The following is an 18,109-nucleotide window of genomic DNA, read 5'->3' on the forward strand; positions in this document are numbered from 1 at the left end:
TGATATTTGGGGCAAATATGCAGAAATATGACCATGTAATTTTCCTCTCCCCATTTCAGAGTTGCAGCTGCTTAGCCTGTTCAAGCATGAAGCCTTGGCCAGTGAGAATACATGAACTGAAGTACTAAAACGAAGCTGCTAATTTAAACTGGGATTATGTACTATCCAGGAAACCACCTCTACAAATGGTAAGAACAAGTTTGCTCAAGGAACACAGTTGCCTGATGGCCTGTTCCTTGCTGTGCCCATCACACAAATGGAGCTCTACCAAAGGAAGTAGGCCTGCTTCTCTACAACCTAGATGTAGAAGGTGGAAGCATGGAGTACAGCAATTTTTCTTGTTCCTGCTCTAAATATTAAAGGCTGAAGATGACAGGAGAGGAGACAAAACTGAAGAAAGGAAGAGGAGCTGAAAAGCTTGAGAAGCTTTCGGACACAAGAGAAAACAGAGGAGGAAAGGAAAAAAGGTGGAGCAGGAGACCAAGTGCAAATGGGGCAGGAAGACAGCGCTGAAGAACAAAGCGCAGGATAAGCAGGATTCCTGGAAACTGAACCAGCTCAGATGGAAGCAATGCCAGACCACATGCAACTGTACTTGAAAACACACAAAAATGCATCTCAGTCATCATAAAATTGTTGCAATTAACAGAAAAAAAATCAGAAGTTTCAAACTAGATGACTGTGTGGTGGCCCTATTCTCAACTGTTCAGAACTGTTTCTGACGGTGGAAAAAAATTCAACAAGTATTGTAGAACTAACAATCTGCTAATGCTGAGGAAAGCAGTCTCCCCCTTCCACTGGTAACTAAAGTAGTTCCTGGCACTGTATTACAGAATGAGCTTCTCCATTTTTATGTTTTATAAATTACTTGCAAGCATTTGCAAAGTGACCTGATTTAAACGAGAACTGTAACCTGCTCTCTTCTTTTTTTCCTTTTCTGAAGAATAGCCAGAATTCATTCCATTAGCCTGATGTGCTTCCAAGAAGTAGCATAAGTAAGAAAGCACCTTCAGTTCTTATTTCCCCCACCACAGGATCATGCAATTCATCTGGAAGGATGTTACTTTCTATGAAACCAACACTGGATCAAAAGACACTGTTCTGGTCCGCAAAGTTTCAGCACAGCAGCCAGGAAGACTTTCCAGGAAGTAAGAGGACTGCCAAAGACAGATGCATGTGCATTTTTGAGAAAAAGATGGAGATAAGGAAAAAAAAAATGAAAGAGAATGAAAGGAAAAGGACAAATCTGATGTTAATTTAGGGAAACAAGTCTTAAAGACCTACTGTTAAAAAACACGAGATATTGCCACCAAGGGCCCCATGATTGGCAATCTAACACTGACCACAGAGCAAAGGACTGAGCTGAGATTGCTAACTTTTGAAACATGCTCAGGCTTCTCATTTTTGCTGAAGAGGTTATACCGAAAAAAAGCACCAGAAGGCTGACAACATAGGTGTGCTACATACCACATCAGAAATGCCAGCTAAAAGTTTACAGTAGAATGATTTCAGACCAGCCAGAGAAGTGGTGTGTCTGATCAAAGTTATCTGTTAGCACAATAAACAGCTCTGTGCCTTATTAACACAGATCATCAGATACTGATAATGTCAGCACTCTCTGATGAACTATTAAGAGTAAAGGACAAAACCAACTGGATTAAAAAGAGTTCTCCTACGGCACCCATCCATTACTGGTGAATAACTTGCTCTTCGCTTTAAATTCTGTGCTTATCCCAAGCCAGTTGCACAAGAGCCTTATGGAAATCTAACCTAATCCCAGTTTCCCTGTCTTCAGTGGAGCCTGGATATGCCAGCACAAAGCCAGGCTGATGCCAGTGCAAAACCAAGTAACACTGAGAACTATCCTACTTTTCACTGGGATATAAACCTGAAAGGTTTTTTCAAACATCAGTACGCCTGTCTTTTCTTAAGGCCTCAACATCCACTTTCCCTTCTGCAGTGTCAATTCCTGGATTTTACTTTTGAAAATGCAGACTGTACACACACAAAAAAAGGTGTTAGTTTCACTTCTACAAATTATCCATGCATATTCAAATGGAAATAAACATCCTAATTCTCCAAAGAGAAACAATCAGATGCTTGCTTCATGACCCCAGGTTCTCTCTGCCTGTCTATTGGTGCCCTTATCTGCAATTTTTTATTATCATCATCATCATCATCTGTGGACTTAGTATTCCAAACATACCAGCTGCCCACAACTGAAGGGCTTCTTTGCATTACAAATTATAATTGCACTATATGCACTACTGGTTCTGTGACATAAAAAGGAACAACAAAAAAAAAAGAAAAAAGAATCATCAAGCTTATTTTAACTTCTTAGAGTTGAACCCAGGTGAAAAGCTAAGTCAGTAACCCACAGAACCCACTAATTAATTACCATATAGATGTATGTATCCAATCTAATGGGAGATCAAAATTAAAAAAAAAAAAAGTAACCCATTATTCACCACCAGTTTCAATTACAGCTGAGAGAATAATTCCACTTAACATATTCTTTGTGGTCTGGCTCAAAATCAAAGAAAGACTGGAGCAATACACCTCATCTGAAGTCTTTCCTCAAAAATCAAAACAAAAAAAATGTGCTATCAACAAGATTACTGAAGATTACTACTATTTTCTGGAGTAGGACATTAAGATTAATAATTTTATCTATCCACTCCCTCATTAAGCAGGAACAAGTCAGCATTACTTTCCTAACCTTCATAATACTTCATGTGCTAGTGTCATACGATGTCAAGCTAAATTCCAAACTAAATTCACTTAAGCAAATAGAATGGAACATTTATTACCTGTTACATTTTCCTCATAGCTGTGGGTTCCCACTACTGAAGATAACCTGTCAAGTTTAACAGTCTTCATTCTTCTCTCTTAATTTTTTTCTTTCCTTTCACCTCCCACACCTAAAACATTTAATATTACCACGTATGAAAGAAAATGCAAGGAAAAACTTGTCTAATCTGAGTGGTTACATGACACTTCTGCTAGCTTCCATTTGAGTTTGGGTAAAGAATTCAAATAACAACAGGGGGGATGATCTATTTTATAAGAAAAGAGACACAAAGAAAATGCCAGAAAAACTTGCATGTTAAAATACAAAAACAGCATAGGGTTTCATAGGCACAAAACAAACCAGAGAATAGGATAAAGTACATTATATAATTAAGCATACTATATATAGGTTATATTTCACATTTAGCCAGTTTAGGTCAACAAACATCCTGTGTGTTGGATTTTGCAATGAACTATATCCAACACCTATAGGTATGAATACTTACCTAAGAAAAAAGCAAGAAGCTATTGCTTTTGCAGACATCAGCACAAGGACATACACATATTGTATACTGTTATATACTAAATATCACAGAATCACAGAATGTTAGAGGTTGGAAGGGACCTTGAAAGATCATCCAGTCCAACATCCCTGCCAGAGCAGGATCACCTAGAGTAGATCACACAGGAACGCATCCAGGAAGGTCTTGAATATCTCCAGAGAGGGAGGCTCCATAACTCCCCTGGGCAGCCTGTTCCAGTGTTCTGTCATTCTCACAGTGAAAAATTTTTTCTTCCTATTTCCGTGGAACTTCCTATGCCTCAACTTCCACCCACTGCCCCGTGTCCTGTCATTTGGCATCACCAAGCAGAGCCTGACTCCATCCTCTTGGCAGTCACCCTTCACATATTTATAAACATTAATGAGGACGCTCCTCAGTCTCCTCTCCAAGCTAAAGAGCCGCAGCTCCCTCAGTCTCTCCTTGTGTGAAAGATGTTCCACTCCCTTAATCATCTTTGTGGCTCTGTGCTGGAGTCTTTCAACCAGTTCCCTGAGGTCCTTCTTGAACTGAGGGGCCCAGATCTGGCAACAATATTCCAGATGCAGCCTCACCAGGGCAGAGAACCTCTCTCAACCTACTGACCACACCCCTGCTAATACACCCCAGAATGGCATTGGCCTTCTTGGCCACAAGAGAACATTGCTGGCTCATGGTCAACCTTCCATCCGCTAGGACTCCCATGCAGGTCCTTTTCCCCTTCACTGCTCTCCAATAGGTCAGTCCACAACTGGTTGTTCTTTCCCAGGACACTTGCCCTTGTTGAATAATTTCTGCCTGCCCTCCAGCCTAAGTCTCACTGCATGGCAGCACAATCCTGTGTCAGCCACTCCACCCAGTTTGGTGTCATCAGCAGGCTGTTATGAATATATTGAATAGTACTGGTCCCAGTACTGACCCCTGAGGGACTCCACTAGACACAGGCCTCCAACTAGACTCTGTCCCATTGCCCACAACTCTGACTTTTCCTTTAACCAGTTTTGAATCCACCTCACTACCTGGATCATCCAGACCGCACCTGCTCAGCAAGGATGCTGTGTGAGACAGTGTCAAATGCTTTACTGAAATCAAGATAAACCACATCCACTGCTCTATCATCATCTATCCACTTGGTTATGTCTTCATAAAAGGCTATCAGGCTGGTCAGACATGACTTCCCCTTGGTGAAACCATGTTGACTGCTCCTAATGACCCTCTTTGTCCTTGATATGCCTAAGAACAGCACCAAGGATAAATTGCTCCATACCTTTCTGGGGATGGAGGTGAGGCTGACCAGTCTATAGTTACCCAGGTCCTCCTTCTTGCCCTTTTTGAAGACAGGAGTGCCATTTGCCTTCCTCCAGTCCCCAGGCACCTCTCCTGTCTGCCATGACTTACCAGAGATGATGGAGAATGGTCTGGCAGTGACCTCTGCCAGCTCCCTCAGCACCCACAGGTTCATGCCATCAGGACCCACAGATTTATGGATGTCCAGATGACTTAACTGTTCCCTAACCCAGTCCTCATCAACAAGGAAAACTTTCCTCCTTTGTCCTGTCTTCCTCTGGCGCATCAGGGGTCTGGGGCTCCTGAGGACAGCCTTCAGCAATATAGCTGGAGACCAAAAAAGCATTAACTTCACCTTCTTTGTATTTTCCATCACCAAGGCACCCACCTCATTCAGCAGGGGGTCTACATTGCCTCTAACGTTAGTTTTTTCTGCTGTATTTGAAGAAGCCCTTTCTGTTGGCCTCCCTTGCAAGGTTGAATTCCAAGGAGGCCTTAGCTTTCCTAGTTGCCTCCCTACATCCTCTGACAACAGTCTTATACTCCTCTCAAATGGCCAGGGCCTCTTCTTCCACTTGAGTTTGCCCAGCAGTTCCCTATTTAACCATGTGGGATTATTCCTGGATCCCTTTCTCAAGTTCCTGCTCATTGGAATGCTCTGAGCTTGGAAGAAGTGGTCCTGGAGTATTAAACCAACTATCTTAGGCCCCTTTATCTTCTAGTACCCTACCTCATGAGATTTCCCCTAGCAATTAGCTGAACAGGCCAAAGTTGGCCCTGCTGAAGTCCAAGGTTGTGATCCTGCTTGGTATTCTGTTCCTACCACACAAGATCCTGAACTCTACCATCTCATGATCGCTGCTGCCAAGGCTACCTTCAACCTTCACAGCTTCAACCAGACCCTCCCTGTTAGTGAGTATCAGGTCTAGTAGCACTTCCTTCCTAAGTTGGCTCATCCACCATTTGCACCAAGAAGTTACCATCAGTGCACTGGAAGAACCTCCTGGACTATGAATGGCTGCCTGAGTAGTTATCACATACAAAAGCTGGTGCACATTTGGGTTGCAATCATAGTGTACTTTTCAGATTAATATTGCACAACTGATTTGTTACTTAAAAAGTCTATAAAACCTAGGAGCAACCAGTGAATGAACAGCAGCATTTACCTGCACCCTCCTCTTAGTCTGAAACCTTTCATTCACGTGGTCCACTACTCAGAACCGTGCACCCAGTACTCCTGTTGTTTTACACTCTTCCACTTCTTAACACAGGCACTGAATTTTGGATGTACTGAAGAGAAAAGCATAGAAAGATTCACAGTCTCTAGTGCATTGTAAGAGCTGAATGTTACTTGAGCAACACACCTTTCACAGCTTATCAGTATAAATATGTTAACAAGTTTCCATTTAAAAATGAGTCATACCATCCCAGTAAAGTAAGGAAACAGAACACATCAGGTTCAGATTGTGGAGATTGCACAGATATTAGCTCTAAATCACTGAACTATACTAGTTTGGACTGAGAAGGAATGAAAGCCCTTACAATTTAGTAGCTTTTGCCAAGTACATTGCCAGACCTAATATAAAAGAATTGTGATTTTTTTTTTTTCCACTTATGATGTAGGCAAAATCTGACAAATTTTTACAAGTAAAATTATACAGTGGTATTTTAAAAGTACTTTGTATTAGAATAACTAATTACTACACTAAGTGTGTGGAAGATCTCTACTTCTCCTTAGCAAAACCAATAAACCAGGCAGCAAACTGTACAGTATAGAAAAGCTACAATAAAGGCTTGGAAAAACAGCTGTCAGCTTTAAGGATTTCATGCAAATTTTGGAGACAAAAATATCTGAACGGAGAACACTAAATAGAGTCCTTTAAGAGTGGGACTTTACAGTCCATTCATATAGTTCATATTCATGGTAATTACCCAACCGCAAATTGGTTTTGGGGAGAGAAGAGGCAAAAAGGACAACTAAGCAAACTCTTTTCTTTTATAACACAGTAGATCCATGTGAGTTTACATGGAATACTCTCAATTAACTCTTAGATTAATTCCTGAATAGTTTGTCGCCACCTAACATGCGACTACCCTCCACACTAAATCAGCTCAGCCATGGCTACTTGATATTCAGCCATGCAGTGTTCTGCTGACAGACAGCTCCAAGCTATCTCAACACCACATGGCTCTTTAAGTGTTTCTGCTGGAGTTAGTTCTCTGCAAGACTTGGGCTGAAACTCAGCACCATGCCATGTCTGTTCATGCTTCTTCCAACGTGGATCTGGCTAGCAGGTGCCTGGCTTGGGTCCTGTGCATAAGCCTATGTGCATTTATCTGCAATCCAGTGTAAAAAGTGAAGCTTTCCAACATTTTTGGCCAAATACCACCATCAGTAGCAGCAACATGGCAGTGCAGGTGCTTGCACAAAGAGCAGCAGCTCCCAGTCGTCACTGGGCTGTACACCACTTGAGTAGCTGGTGTAAAACCAGTCTCTGAACCCCTTGGAAAATGTCCCATATACGCATACTTTCATAAGACTGAGCAGCATTAAAGCAGGGCCAAGGACTATACTGTAGATATTTATGAAGAACAGCTACCACAGCATCCTTTAGGTAAGACCTGCTCAGAAGAGGAGTGCTAGAAAACTGATGGTTAAGTTCAGAAGGAAACAGATTTTCACTGTCTTTTCGTGCCTGCTCAACTAAGGGCTATTGAGTGATACCACAAACAGTCAAGACAGCTGGGAGAGGCAGCTCATCAACAAGCTCATGGAGGTAAAAGTAAAACCATGAATCTTAAATTTCTGCCACTGTGTGGAAAATACAGCACTGCCATGGATTAAGGCAACTCATTTACATTCCTACATAAACACCAGCAAGGTAAGAAAACATTGGACAAGAACAATATTTAAGAATGTAACTTACGCACCTATATGAATCAGGTATGATGCGAAAAGTCAGGCTGAATACCATGAAAAAAAAAATCACTACTTCATCAGATACTATTTTAGCCTTTAATGAAAACTGCAGATAAAGAAACTCAGGTCACCAAAACTTCTCTCACCTTAAAAAAACCCCATACACCCTCAGACCAGAGCAAAGAAGCTTTAGTCAAGAGTGAGGTTTTTCACAGAATGATAGGGGTTGGATGGGACCTCTGGAGATCACCTAGTCGAACCCCTAGATGATGGAAAGGAACATATAAAATAGGAAAGTGAAATCTCCAACTATAACACCATTTTAAAGCATATAGTACTGAAGACTGCTGATGCTTAGACTGAATCCAGCAAACAAGGTCAAAAAGACAGGAAAACCTGCAGAAACTTACCTCAATTAGAAAAGATGGGAACAATTGAAAAACTGCTAATGAACCTGTTGAATGGAGACCACGTTGATTAAATACAGCGTGGGCGAAAACAAGATGAGGCTTATTTTGAAAAACAAAACAAAATGAAACAAAAAAAGAAAAGAAAAAAACCAAGCAACCAACAACACACACACACAAAGCAAAACATGAGCTACTCATTCACACTGCTGAGTCAATAAATTAACTAATTGCTTCCAAAACAAAATACTTGCACAATTCACACCTCAATACACAGAAGCTGTTCCGAAGATGAGGTAAGGACAAAAAAAAAAAAAAACCCCAATCAAAAACCCCAAACACCCCCCCAAAACAGCCAACAACAAAAAACAAAACAAAAAACCTGACAAATCTACTAAAATATAAAGCATATAGTAAAAATTTCACTTGCATGACTATTTGATTTAGTTCTAAGCTATTAAGACTCAAAAGGGGTTAGGAACTAATAGAGCTTGCATAAGGGGACTATAAAAAAGTGGCATATGAAAGCTCCTGGAACAGGAAAACGGGGAACATTCAGGAAAATGAAAAAGGGGTGTGAATAAGTAATTGCAGTAATCAGTTTACTGAGAAGGAAAACCACTCCTTTCTTTCCAAAGACTACAGAGTTTATGAGATTGAAAAGAAATTCACTCAAACCTCAAAAAAGCTTACATAGTTGACTTTCTTAATGTCACTGCTACACTTGGTGCATGCTTTGATTCACCTAAAGAAAGTTAAGTAGGCTAACAGCTACATCTGCTGACTTCACTTATCAAATTTAAGCATCAGCTCCTTACAGATTCCTTCTGTAGGTAGACTGTAAACAGCTGGTATTTCTCACCAATAGAGAAAGGAGAGACCAAGGAAAGGTTCTACATTCTTAGAAGACAGTTATAGGTAGGTGTTCTTCAGGATAACGAACATTCTGGATTGTACCAAATCACTACTTTGTTTTATTAAGCTGGACCAAGCAGAACTGTCTCTGCCCAATTTTAGCTAATGCACGCAAGAAAAACCCACTTGTTAATTCAAATACAGTTTTCAATCCAGGAAAGATTACAGAAATAGCATTTCAAGAGCAGTGGGATAATCATAGGTTTATAGAACTTCAAAAATTGTACTTGCCTTTCAGGTCTGAGCAAGACTGCAGTTCGTTCTCCAACACACCAGTGAAGTCTCCAGTCAGTGGTCTGATTTACACTGAAGGAAAGCAGACAGCGCTGGTGTCTGCTTAATCTACACTGGACTTACGCACAGAGGTCGTTGTACTACCACTGGCTGAAATACAGAATAGGTAAGGAACATGCTCTAATAGCAAAAAAGTACCAGGAAAGAGCTCCATCTTGCAGTTTTCATCAAAGCAGTGAGTGGACTGACTTATCACAGAATCAAGTAACATGTAGCTCATGAGACACTGACTCACGCCAAATTGTCCTCTGCTGTTCCCAGAAGTTATTTTTTGGGCCACACGAATTCCAGGACAAACAAATTAATTACTCACTCTATTTTGACTTGCTAAAGCAATACCAAGGATACATCAGCCAAGGATACATCCAGTACTCCATCATGACATAATACCTTTTTTATTACAATATCCAAAAAACTGAGTATGCAAGATTTTGAGATCTCACGATCCCTTCTTCAATCTCAGGAATGTCCCATCTAAACTGTGTATTTAAACCATAAAGGAGTTTAAATGTAAAGAAAAGAGAAAAATGCATTTTCTTCATAAACATTCTGTATGTCTTTTCCTACCAACCACACCATCCTCTGTAAAACCTGAAGATTTCTTTCTGTAAAGCAAATATATATATAGTGTTGGTAGCCCGCCCCACCCTGTCCCAAGATCAATTTTTATTAATCTTCTGTATTAGTGTCAACAATCAGCTACAGATACATATTACTTCGAGAATTAAATACATAATCGTTTAATTCAAACAAGCAGAAGGGCAAGAGGAAAAAGCATTATGTGGATGGCACATTTGGTTGTAGATTACCAAAACATTCAGCCTTTACAATTCATTGATTCTTTCCCTAGTAATCAACTTTCAAATAAAATTTCTTTGTTGCAATTACAGACCAAAATACACTAGATAGTTTTCTTTTACTACAATCTTACCATAGTAGTTTAAGAAGTACTATTACAAAATGCTTTTAATTAGTGTACTCTTTACAAAGAGTCAGAGAGGCAATGTAATAGCAGAGTACAGTGTAAAGAGTGCTTCTAGGAACTAGGAGGTTTTGTAATATACTACTTGGTAAGCGATATAGCTACAGAACTCACAGCCACAACTGTTATGTCTACTCCCTCTCACTTAGGCAGCTGCAGCTTCAGTGCATTCAAACTGTGCCCGATGTCTCTGAGCAGAGAGTTCTGCCTGCGTGAGCAATCTGAACAGATTAACACCGCTTGGAATTGAAAACGCCCCTCCTTGATCTGGGCTAACTATGTAAACGTGCACAGGAGAGGGGAGTTTTCAACACAAGTTAGGAAGATGAGTGCTCGCCACGGCCACCCAGGGGAAACTCTCAACCTGAAGAGAGGTGGTCGGAGATAAACAGAACTGAACACAAAAAGAGGCAAACAAAAAACCCAAAAAAAACCACAAAAAAGCAAACCAAAACAAAAAAGGACAAACAGCAACTGACAGAGCAAACACTTTAGAAAGAGCCTATTCCTTAAGCCTGCTTCAGATATTGCTCCGCTCTATAAAAGTGAATTTAGGACCTAAGGCTTGTAAGTTATAAGAGGCCCAAACGGCCTGAAGTCCATCTTCAACGTCACTGAAGTGCTTTCACAAGGTATAGCTTTTCCCCGTGTTCACTGGTGAAGATGGGAGCCTTTTTGTAGTGTTCCACCAACTCATCCATAGTATTAAAGCGACGCTGCCCAATACAATAGACATTGTCCACGAGCTGCACCTTGAAATGTTTGTTCTTCCCCGATGCCTTTAGAGATACTGAGAAGTCACTGGGCTGTTAAGGAGAATTCGAAAAGAGAAAAAAAGAATTACATAAAAGTGAACAAAATAAAGGTACAATTTTGTGGCTTCAGGAACAAACTGTGTCATATTGTTGATGTTAATTTTTGCTAGTCTTTGTTCCACAGCTCATTGCTTCAGCTACTTAAGAAACCCAGTAGTCTGTTATTCAATAAATAATTGCCATCGTTATTAACGTTCACAGTTAAGTCAGTTAAGTGAAAACTCCCCAGATGCACAGTCTGAAGTTGTCAATTACACAACTAACTTGCAAATGCTATTTTAGTTACTCAAGCTAGAAGCACAAGAATGGCAAGGATAAGGGAAAAACTTTCATTATGTGTTGTTTACTTGCTAGAGAGTCCTGGAGAAAGCAATTATTGCAACATTGCTTGGGTGAGATAAAAAAAAAATTCCTTCTCTCACTTTTTTTTTTTTTAGAGCCATGGCCACTAGAGGGCTGTTCTTGCTTTGCATTGCAAAAGACAAAACCACATTCACCTTTTACCTTCATGATCACACACAGTGAATAATTTCTCCTATTGTACATATTTCTTTTGTACAAAAAAGAAAAATTAAAAAAATATATAAACCGAAAACATAATCTAAACCTGACCATCAAACCACTACCCAAAAAAAGACAAATTTAAGCACTAAATTGCTCAGGACAGAACAATTTCATATGATATAACTCTTTGTCTTGGCAATTGGTTGCTTTACTGAAGAGAGTGAGGTCATCCAAATACCCAGGATGAGACTATTCTGCCTTCTGTACCACATGCCATAGGAGGATAGAAAGGACACACTGTCCCATGCTTCTAGCTTAACTCTATCACTAGCCATCAATGACTGATGGCTGGTCATAGAGATGGGAGCAGACTTTGCCTTGTGAGAGTTAGCTGGAGGTGGATGTTGCCAGCCAGCAGGAAAAAGTAATAATGAAAAAAATAAAAAGCACAAATCAGAGTTTGTAGTAAAAAACTGCCTGATGTAACTCTGGAGATACTGTAGAGCCTCTGCCCACTGACGTCATGACGACAGAAACTGTTGAAGGCATGCACCAAGACTTCAGAGGCAGCCTTCCTGCAGTCCCTTGGTTCTCGCTTCCAGCATGCCACTGCTTTGGTTGGGCCCACGCTGTGAACCTGAATTCATTCAGGCTAAACAAAACCCATGAGGGACTATGTAGTTCACAACATCACCTTATGGCATGCAGCTGTGGCTCAGCACAGGACTGAGCAGAGGGGAGTAGAAGCCATCAGATATTACTGCTGTCAGCATACTTTGGTTCATGAAACCACAGCCTCTGGAGTCCTCAGCACTGTGTTTGGAAGGTCAGATACACACTGAGTACGAGCCCAAGTAAGTTAGAAGACAATGTTTTCTCAAGCACGCCAGGTTTTTTCCCAGCAATGATGCAAGTCTCTGCCCCAGACATCCCTCACATTCTGATATCCCAAAATCTTGTCTTTTGCATCTCATCTGTTTTCATACGTATTCCTTCTCTACTTTGACTCCTTCTGCCCTGCCTAGAGAAAATAGAATTCCTGCTGTGCCCATTCATCTGGTTCTGTCCCATCTCCCTGGACTCACACCCTCTCCCCTCTTATGCTCCTCAAGCCAGCGGGTAGCTCCCTACACCTCTGGTCTAACCCTCTTCTACTTCAAGCCACTACGTTTGATAACCACAAGCACCACTTCTCTAAAAATTATTTAATGTAGCACCCATACGAGAATTGCTTCTTCCATCTATAATCCAGTGTCACCAGGCTAGGTCAGTGCAGACTCCATGAGAAAGACTGCTTCAGGCATTAAGCAGACCCACAGCCACTGTCTCGAAAAACATGCAAGATCTGTGACTGCCAAGAGGAGAGGGCTTGAAGGGTAAGGGAAAGGGTTGGAATGAAATGTGCATAAGAGCGTATCTTTGGGGTTTCCAGTGCTCCGCCCAAGATAAGTTTTGTGCATGCTTTGTCATCCATCCCTAGATCCAAGTTGAACAAATGCTATTTTAAGCCAGCTAGCTCTGATACTAAACCTCTGCCTCAAGAGCATTGCAAACAAGGCTGCACAGGGCTCACATCAAGACTGACCTATTTTCAGCACCTGACCTACTGGGTTAGATCTCAGACTGTTGTACCAATACCGCATTGTGGTTAAGATCCCAAATGCAGTGTGGACAAACCCTATGGCAGCTATCACCACACAGGCCTAGGACCTCACCATAGCTCTAAGCAGCATCCATTGAACCGTAACAAAGCAAAGGCCTGCAGAAACCTGGGCTCCTGAAGAAGAGATTCAGGGCACAGGCTCTTGGCAGCACACTGACTGCTGTGCTCTGCATGCAGGCTGCCAGGCAGGTTCATAGAGACTCTTCAAGGACATTACTAAGAGGCGCACTTACAGACCAGCAGTTTCAGATTCAAAAAAACAAGATCGACCCTTTCTGAAAAAGTTCTGCTGCTTCCATGGGTGATGACTAGGCCAAACCAAAAAGTAACCAAAGGGCTCTCATGAAAATAGAGGAACTTGCAATTGGGAAGTTCATAATCTGAACTGAGCACATTTTTTTGTTTTAGGAACAGGAAAAGATGTTATGACAAATGCTTAAAGATAAGTGAAATAATGGTTTTGTGCTCAACAAACTTATGTTTTCTAACAAAGAACATTTTTTTTTCAACATGGCAAAGTTACGAGTTTTCAAAGTTCCTTCTGTCTGCTGACAATCATTATCTTGACACCAGAAAGAATGTGCTAATGACACACAAATAGGTAGATGCTAAAACAGGTCTTAGACCTCTGATCTACTGTCCTGTGTTCCAGGTACCAGCTAGAATTAGATCTCTGTGAGGTGATCTACAGAATACATTAAATACTTCTCCTGTCATTCTAATTATAACTTTAACGAATGAACATTCTCCTGAACTATTGTCCTTTTTTTCCAACCTCAGATCTGCTAATTAGATTGATGCATAAACAGAAGACATTAATATGGCAAATTGTCTTCAAAATATATTACAAAGTTTATTCTTTTAGTGATCTGATTTAATTAAAAAACCCTACAAACTAGCGGAAAGGCTGCTCTAACTCTTTTGAGAGCCATCATCCGGTGCAAAGAGCTCAAACAGCTGTTGCAAAAATCCTGAAATCCTTTATTGGCCTCAAGTGTAGTAACTTCCACAGGATTTAAGAACAGCAAAAGCAAATGGACTTGCACTTGTTTTTATTTTGGTTCTTTCCCACTCTGACAAATACAAAATGGTAAAAAAAGCCTATTTTAAAAAAATCTGTAGATGAAGTACTGCTCTTAACATTACCATTTCAAAGTATGGTTCAATACAGCTTGACTTAGTTCCCTGCTGTCTTCTTTGGATTTGCTCCAAGTATGTTTATTTTATTTACTGTTTAAGCTATTTTGTTTCAACAGCTGGCCAATTTTTCTCCCTTCTCCCTCTTAAATTAACTGCTGCATTTAGATGTTTGCATACTTATTTTTCCAGGAATAAAAGCCTCACATACACCAAATATAGGCATATCAGAAGTTAGCTTTAATCCCCGAAACCTACAGAGAAACTGATGATTCTGCAACAGAATTACAGAGCATAGCTTCATGGCAGCGAATCTGTGAATACTCTCATCCTACCATAATTGGGAAGACCTAAACCTGAACTTAAATCAATTCTTGAAACAGACAATTAAAGATTAGCTGTTATGCATCTGCAGCTCTTCAGTGCAGGTGTAGTATTTATTTGAATTGTTTCAAATTCCTTTAACTCCTCTTATGACTAAATGACCATAAGCTAGCTGGTGCCTAAAGCACATGGAAGACAACAGGTAGGAAGATGTTATTTTATTTTTACTTATTTGGTCAAAAAACTTCAATATCTTTTCAAAGAAAGATGAAAAACTTCAGCATGAAGTTATAAAGCAATATAAGAGAAAACAAGTAGAAACAATCTCTTTACAATCTCCATTTGAGAATGAAAAAGAAGAATTTTATCATAAAAGGCAATGTTGGGAAAAATAACTGCCTCTGAAAGCCTTTTACTGATCCTGTATCATTTTTTTCCTTTCAATCCAGTTTGACTTCCTTTATGGAAGATACTGCTCATGCACTCATTCTTCAAACCCTTTGAGCCTCCACCTGTGAGCCTACCCTGGAGTCCACTAGATCCTTCCACTTCCATATCCATGTTTTTTCTCACTTCTCCTCCTAACTCAGTCACCCAGCCAAAAAACTAACTCAAACGTCTACGGTCAGGTTGAACAGAACCATCCGGAAGGGTTCAAAATTCCTTTTTCTACCCCTTCTGCTTAATTTCAATATAAACAACATTCTATAGGTCAGAAACATGAACTGACTCCATCAATCTTCAAGTACAGCCCTAATGATTTCTGTTCTTCCATTTAAAGTAAACCACTAGCATATTTCCTCAAGCCTGCTTTTAAAGATAAATTTTCTCCTCCTCTCTTGTCAATTACAGCACGTCACAGAACATGACAAATGCTTCAGTTTTTGAACAAATGCCACACTTCATTGCTTCTATCCAACACTTGTAGGATTAACACCCCAGGAAAATATGGGACACACTGAAAGCTACAGAAACAGCACTTCAAAACGCATACAAATTCTCAGCCTGTGCCTCCTCCCTCTACTGTCGCTATTGCTGGAGAAAGAGCACAGAAGCTAAATATGATCTCCAATGACTGACACAAATCCAGTTGCACCTACAATCCTCAGTATCATCTTAATGTGCCTACAGCCATCACCATCTTAATACCATATCCTGCAACCTCATTAAGGATCAGTTACTGTAATTTGATAGCTGTGACCCTATTGGCAGAAGGTAGCTGCTACTTCCTTAATGAATAATTGCTCCTGAAACTGGAAAAACAAAACAAAATAAAACAAAACAAAACAGCCCTGTACAGCTCATTCCTGCTACCATACAGAACTGGTCTGAGAAAAATAACATTTTCTCTGCTTCATGGGAAGACACTAGGGCTATGAAGCAGTGGTGTTTGTCTAATCTTCAGTTTCATACCCACTTACAAGTGAAGTGTCAAGGGGACTGCAAGTCCTGACAGAAGCTGCCTTTGAAGTATAAGGGTGTCTGCAGCAGAGGATCTGTTCAGAAGCTAGAGGTGTGGTGTGGTTGCCCTCTCGCATCACCAGCCACAACCTATTGAGGCTTCCTGTCAGCTACAGCACTAGCAAGCACACTTTTTTCCCAGTGTTAATGTGAACAGAAAAAACCCTCTTCCCTCCAAATTTGCTTCTCTCCCCGGCAGAATCTTAGATCTTCAAAGCAAGACAATCACCTGCCCAAACCAGGCCAAAGGTGTCAGCCAAGACTAGTTTGTCTTGTGATAGGTACTACACAAAAAGAATAAAAACCTGACCTCTAAAGAGCCTGCAATTCAAAGAGTAAGCTGTGGCTGTACAGAGAATGCATAGATTAAATCTGCATTACTTGTTCTGAAGTGTTACTTAAACCCACAAAATTCAGTTTTTATCAACCGGGAAGCCTGTAAAAGAAAGAACAAATCAAGCAGTATTTCTAATGAGGTATGTCCCACTTCAGTCCCCTCTTTTACATCTCTAAAACTAAGGTGACATTACCTAGGCATGACAGAGTTGGCAAAAATGTTATCAGTAGTTAACTGTGCCTGTTACATAAACTATGGACTTAAATGGTTCAAACAAGTTTATGGTTCTAATAATAGCATTTCGTAATTAACAAAGATAATCAGGCTCCTAGATACCTGGGAGAGTTCATCTCGGGATATTCTCCACTATGGTAACATCCCTTAGATCTAAGTAACTGAGGGGAGCAGTTTTGGCTAAAGGAATCTAGCTGTGAGACAAACATCTGGTAAGTTAAATCTTGAGAAACACTGTGAAATTTGAAATAGAAAAACATGACAAGTATCATCAAGACAGAATAATGAAACCTTGATCTACTCATGGAGAGCTTTTCATAGCACAGTAATAAGAGCAAAACTCAAAGCAGTCTAAGGAAAACTTTTATACAGGACTTTTTTTAACTATGGTGATAGAAGGCTATAGAAAACCGTAAACCAGGTCAAAAAACAGGCGTGAGATTAGCAGGATGACTCACAGCTTTATCTATGGGCCTTTTTAGAAAGCAATAACCCCTGCATCCAGAGCTTTAATAGGTGGGTTCATAGCACAATGTAATGGAAAGTGCTGTCTGGTGGAAAGACGAGAAACGGGAGAGCTGACAGCTTCACCCAGTTCAGTCTGGTCTCTCTAATCAAAATCTTTTGCTCTGATCACACAAACACTCCTGATGACTTTTAGCCACAGCATGAACAGCCTCTGTAGCCAAGCATGTGAAATAAGGCAACTGTCAAGAATTCAAGACTTATTTTTTAGATCTTTCTCTGTTCCATACACAAGAAGCTTGAAGTAGATCTTTCATGATCTTTTTCCCAATGCTATTGAGTATGCTCATTTGCTTACTGTATCACTCCTGGTACCTCAGGAAAAAAAAACTCAAAACACCCAAACAAAAAAACACCAACAAAAAACTCAACCAAACCAAACAACAAAACAAAAAATAATAATAAAAAAACCACACACACAAAAACAAAACCCCCAACCCCTCCCAGATCCCAAAAACCCCCAAAATACCACAAAACCCCTATCAATCCCCACTGTTTTTATAATTCACATAGATAAACAAATTATGTCATAGTATGATGTATTAGGGCAGACAAGACACTAAGATCTAGTAAAATATTTCTCTAAACCTACTAGAAACTGCAACGCTCATGTAGTACTAACACAAAGGAGGTAATTATATGCATAATTAGTTTTTTCTCATGGTGCAATATCACTCCAAATACAAGATCTGCAAGACCAGATCAAGATTAGAAAACAAAACACAAAACCAAAAAACCCCAAACACACAAAAAAAGAGCTCCTCAATTCAGCACACTTTTTTTGTGTGTGTTTGTGCAAACAATTTACAGCAATATTAACTGAGTAAACTTCCTGGGATTCCAGTGTTAGATGCTGGGAACAACTTGAAGAACCACATTCCGAATGAATCCTTTTGTGCTCCACAAGCAATAATTTCCTAGCAACAGTGAGGGCAGCAAATTTGAAACTGCTTTGAACACAACTGTGTTTAGTGT

At 40.2% G+C, this 18,109-nt stretch overlaps 1 protein-coding gene across 1 annotated transcript in view; it reads right to left on the bottom strand.

Moving 5' to 3' along the window:
* Nucleotides 1–9,832: 9,832 nt before the first annotated feature.
* NCK2 (NCK adaptor protein 2) overlaps nucleotides 9,833–18,109 on the bottom strand; it is an 87,788-nt gene continuing 79,511 nt past the window's right edge. The window contains exon 5 of the mRNA XM_054382763.1: nucleotides 9,833–10,940. Coding sequence (XP_054238738.1) covers nucleotides 10,746–10,940 — 195 coding nt within the window. The 3' untranslated portion in view covers nucleotides 9,833–10,745. The remainder of the gene's footprint in view (nucleotides 10,941–18,109) is intronic.

The sequence above is a fragment of the Indicator indicator genome, chromosome 1, assembly GCF_027791375.1.
Source record: "Indicator indicator isolate 239-I01 chromosome 1, UM_Iind_1.1, whole genome shotgun sequence".
Lineage (NCBI taxonomy): Eukaryota > Metazoa > Chordata > Aves > Piciformes > Indicatoridae > Indicator > Indicator indicator.